General features: G+C 67.1%; 2 protein-coding genes across 2 annotated transcripts in view; both read left to right on the forward strand.

Moving 5' to 3' along the window:
• NPDC1 (neural proliferation, differentiation and control 1) overlaps window positions 1–514 on the forward strand; it is a gene marked incomplete at its 5' end in the record, with an annotated part of 2266 nt that extends 1752 nt beyond the window's left edge. The window contains 3 exon segments of the mRNA XM_014582040.1: window positions 1–40; window positions 132–228; window positions 316–514. Coding sequence (XP_014437526.1) covers window positions 1–40; window positions 132–228; window positions 316–414 — 236 coding nt within the window.
• Window positions 515–3205: 2691 nt separating this feature from the next.
• FUT7 (fucosyltransferase 7) overlaps window positions 3206–4860 on the forward strand; it is a gene marked incomplete in the record, with an annotated part of 2679 nt that continues 1024 nt past the window's right edge. Inside the window, 3 exon segments of the mRNA XM_014582076.2 lie at window positions 3206–3500; window positions 4425–4507; window positions 4638–4853. Coding sequence (XP_014437562.1) covers window positions 4495–4507; window positions 4638–4853 — 229 coding nt within the window.

Consider the following 4860-nt stretch of genomic DNA (forward strand, 5'->3'; position numbering starts at 1 on the left):
ACTACCAGCACCAGAGGCAGCAGATGCTGTGCATGGAGAGGTGAGCCCCACCCCAGCCCGCCACCACCCCCAGTGCAGGCCACTGGCACCTGGTGGGAGGGGGAGGACCCAGCGATCCCGCCCCCACCCAGGCGTAAAGAGCCGCCCCAGGAGTTGGACTCGGCCTCCTCGGAGGAGGAGAACGAAGACGGCGACTTCACCGTGTACGAGTGTCCAGGCCTGGCCCCTGTGAGTGTCCCATCAGCAGGGGGCTCCCCACGGCAGCCCGCTCCTCCCGCGGCCCGCTCTGACACTACCGGGCCCTGGTCCTCCTAGACGGGGGAGATGGAGGTGCGCAACCCGCTGTTCGACCACGCCTCGCTGTCCCTGCCCCAGCCGGGCACGTGCTCGCCACCGCCACCTTCACCGCAGTGACCCCAAGGTCGTCGTGGCCACCTGCCTGCTCACCTGACCAGCAGCTCACGAAGGGGAGAGTTAGGGCCTGATGTTTCCCATTAAAAATGACATGTTCTGACACCCGTGTGCTTGTGGCTGGGGGGGTGAGGCGGTGCCCCGTGCATTACCTGTCAGGCCTGAACCCCAAACAGGAGGGGCGTGGGGTGACTTTTGGAGACAAAAGCTGCCTCAAGTCCATTTCTGGGCCTGTGGGAGGTGTGGTTGGACCCAGCCCCAGCTGTCTAGGACCTCCGTGGATAGACCCTGTTTGAGGCTGGGGGGTGCAGTCCACACCCTGGGAGTGGGCACCCAGTGCCTGCTTACCTCCTGTCCTTTGGGGGTGGGGGACAACAGAATACATCATTGAGTGTGGGTTCCTTCTGGGGACTCCACAGCCCCAAGCCCCTGCAGCACTGTGGGGACACAGCAGGCGTGGGTCTGAGGGGCTCAGGTCTGCAGGCTGCGTGGGCCTGACCAAGGCATGGCATGGTAGTAAGGCCTCTGCTTGGGGCTGGGGCAGCCTTCATTGCCCGCAGAGGGCCAGAGAGGCCCCCAGGGGCACTGTGGGGTCAGGTAGGAGTGCAGGCAGGTCTCTGGCCAGGGACGGGAGAATTGGGTTCAGAAGACTAGTTGCTGCGTCTTGGCAGCCCCGAGGAGGAGGGGCAGCTGGCGAGGGTGGGAGCCCACACCTATGTCCCCCAGACCCCACTGCTGGCACACCACCTTGGCTGGCCCTCTGCTGAGAGCTTCGGTCTCCCCGTGGACACCGTGTGGGAGGTGGGCCAGAGCAGGTGCTGAGCGCCACGCAGGCAGGTGCCTGCCTCCTGCCACTAGAGGGCTACCGAGAAGGTGGGGCAGCCGGCCTCAGCCTCACTTGGGCCAAGGGTGCCTGGCCCTCAGCTGTCAGCCCAGGACACTGTGCCTCACCAAGGGGCTGTGCAGACCCGGGGCCAGGAGCCCCTGGCACTCGTCCGTCCACCAGGGGCTGAGAGCAGTCACCTGGTGTGTCCCGTTTTGACTTGTGCCTGGGGTCCACGCTGCCCATGCTCGGACAGCCCGGTTTCATTTGAAGCCCTGACACCTGCCGTCGTTGGCCACCTTCCTCCCATAGGCCGTCACGTGCGGAATCTGCAGGGGCTCGGCCGGGGCTCCTGCCCTGCTCCCCCTGCCGTCCCTGCCCTGGCCTGGCTGCCAGCAGCCCCACTCTGGCGAGAGCCAGCACAATGTTAGTAGGCCCAGGTGACGCCTTCAGTGGCAGGGGGTGCCCACCCCTGCCTGCCGGAGGGCTGGACCGTGGCTCAGATTCCCAGTCCCCGTGTGGTGCGGTGGTGAGGACGCGGCCTTGACATTGACTAGAAAGGACGACACTGCAGGGTGTCGTGTGCAGGCCCCTGAGGACAGGCCCCCCGGCCCTAGAGCCCAGCTCTACCTGGGGGAGGATGAGGGCCAGCTACCTACCCTGGGCTTGAGGGGAGACGGGGGAAAGGCGGGCTGGAGCCTCACCATGCCCTACTGGCCTAGAGGCACCTGGGGCTCATGGCCACCCAGCTCCTGGTACTGTCCTTACGCTGGGCCATGTCCCCACCTGGAGGCTATGCCGTGGTGCAGGGTTAGGGAGGGGCTACACTGCCACCCTCCTCTGGACTTGCCTCTGTCCCCGCTGCCAGCTCCTCAGTGCCTGACCCTGGCCCCCTGCCAGTGTCCAAAGCACCCACTGTCTTAACAGTTAAGCCCAGAAAGTTCCCCCAGGGAGGTGGCCACAGGGCTGATGGCCACACCACAACAGCCCCACCCTCTCACTGAGGATAAAGTGTGCCCTGTCCCTCCTAGCCAGAGCCAGGCGGTTTTGCAGCATGGCCGCCAGGGGGCCCTCGGGCATAGTCGACGCAACCCTGCACAGGCCCGCTGGGGCTGTGGGCATGCAGGCAGCTCCCCGAAGCGCACCCAGGGCTGCGGCTGGGTGCCCCCCTCTTGCAGCCCTGCTGCCATCTGCAGGGGTGGCTGTCGGGACGCTGACCCGCACTTGGTCTGGAAGGGCCCCACATGGTTGAGACCCTTTGCTGGGGTCCACAGAGGTCAGAGCTGGCCCTGGAATCGGTAGGAGGGCTGCCCTGGGGGCCCTGCCTGTCCTTAACCCTGCAAGTGCTGAGCCGAGGGGCACCTGCAGGTCTACAGCCCAGCCGGTCAGGAAGCCTGGATGGTGGCAAGACAACAGCACGCCCCCCCCCGCTTTCCCTTTGACTCACACTCTCACCCCTCTTCTCTCCTGAGAGCCTTTCGTTATGACCCATTTCTGGGCCCAGATAACAGGGCCACGCCTACCTCCCACCTGCCCCCCCCACCCGTGTGTACACACCCAGGGCAGAGTGTGAGGGTGGCACCTCGAACCCACCCTAGAGGGAACAGGCCACGGTGGGGTGGCGGGCAGGGGCCCCAGCTAGCCTGGCAGCAGGGACAGGAAGGACAGCGGGCGCTGGCAGCCAAAGCCAGGTCTCCACAGGGTGGCTCCTTCCTGCCTGCTTCTACCGCCCCTCACCCTCCGCAGGGAGGCCAGCTGGAGCCAGGGAGCTGTCCTGGGCACCTTTTTCAGGGGCAGGAGTCAGGCCCAGGTACACCACGATCACCTCCCCAAACACTGAGGTGGCTGGGTGTCTGGAGCCCCGGCCGATGTCCCGCAGCCTCCCTCCCCTCTTCAGCTGTTGCACAAGCCTTAGCCCGGCTGGGAGGCTGAGCCAGGCGTGGGGGTGGGGCGCCTGAGGCCGCTGGCCCCTCCTGATCACGCCTGGCCCCACTGTGCTCCACAGCCAGCCACCCGTCCTCATCCCAGCGGGAGACCAGGTGCCCAGGCCGAGAGGAGCAGGGCAGGGCTGTGCAGGTGGGCAAGCAGCCTCGGGGCGCTGGGCAGACCGGCCCGCGGCTCCCACTCGCCGTGCCTCCCTGACACCATGGTCGAGGGGCCTGACCGGCTTGAGGCCCATGCGGCAAGGGCACGTGCGCCATGTCTAGGACCAGACGAGGTCTGGCTGGGAAGGGGCTGGAGGCGTACTGCCTCGGCGGGGCCTCAGGTGAGCCCGAGGCCACTGTGGCCGGTTCACACAGGCTGCTGGGCAGAGGACTGGGTAAAGGGGAGGAACTCCACCTCAGGGCTGTAGCCCCGTCGCCAGGGCTGGCTGGAGGGTGGGCGGCCAGGCCTCCGGCTGCACCACTTCTCCTCTCTGGAGTGGACGCTGGCCTGGCCCGTCCATGTGAGTGATGTCGCGGCGCCTTCCTTTTCCAGCCTGGAAAGCCCCTCTTGCCGCCAACCGGGGGGGAGACCATGGCCCTTCCCAGCCTGTCCAGGGCCCTGGGCCGACCGAAGCCAAAGCCTTTTAGGAACGTGTGTCCCTGTGGGCCGGAAAGGACAGCAGCCCCCGGCCGCCTTGGGCAGGCCCCACCCGGTGTCTGCCCTCTGGGCGTGGCTGGCACCTCTGTGGACAGGCCCTCCCAGGACCTCTCCGGGGGTCTTCGGCTGGGAACCAGGTTCCTAGAGGCCAGGGCGAGTGGGTGGGCCCACGGGAGACCTCCCTCGGCCCCCTGCAGAGCTGAGCACACACATCTGTGAGGCACAGAGGTCTCCTGGGAGCCCGCAGGCGGCTGAGCAGGCGGTGGGCCGGGGAAGTGGGCGACACGTGGCAGGAGGGGCTGCGTGGCCTAGGGAAGTGTGTCAGCTCTTCAGGCCTGGGGGGCTGGTAGGCCGCCCCTACTCTGGCGCCCTCACCGCAGCCACGGTCTCCCTCCCGTCCTCACCCTCTGCGTGGCCAGCTGGTCATCTCGGTCTCTCCAGAGTCCAGAGGGCAGGCTAGGGCCTGGCTTGCCCTTCCTGCAGCTGCCCCCCCCTCCCAGTAGTGGGGGGCGGGTGCTGCAGGTCACGAGGCAGGGGCGGGGCAGGAGCAGGAAGGCCTGGCTCCTCACCTAGGGCAGATGAAAGCACGCCTGTGCTGTGATTTCAGGGTGCCTTGGCTGTGGTAGCTGTGATTTGAGTCCTTGGCATTCTGGGGGCCCCTGCCTGAGAGGCTGTGGATGAAGAACCCTGGTGAGCTGGGTCCTCAGGGAAGCCGGGCTGGGGAGGGCAGGGGTGGTTGGGGGAGGGTGGAGTGGGGAAGAGCAGGGCCTGGGTGTCCTCGCTCCCAGGTGACAGGCCCTTCCTCTGGCACCCTCTGCAGGGCACGGCCCCACCCGAAGGCTCCGGGCCTGGGTGGGTGCAGCGGGGGCAATCCTGCTCATGGCTCTCTGGCTGCTATGGCTGCTGGGGTCGGCCCCTGGGGGTGTCCCGGTGCCTCAGCCCAAGATCACTGTCCTTGTCTGGCACTGGCCTTTCACTGACCGGTCCCCGGAGCTGCCTGGTGACACCTGCACCCGCTACGGCATGCCCTACTGCCCGCTGAC

Source organism: Tupaia chinensis, unplaced genomic scaffold, assembly GCF_000334495.1.
Source record: "Tupaia chinensis unplaced genomic scaffold, TupChi_1.0 Scaffold142100_1, whole genome shotgun sequence".
Lineage (NCBI taxonomy): Eukaryota > Metazoa > Chordata > Mammalia > Scandentia > Tupaiidae > Tupaia > Tupaia belangeri.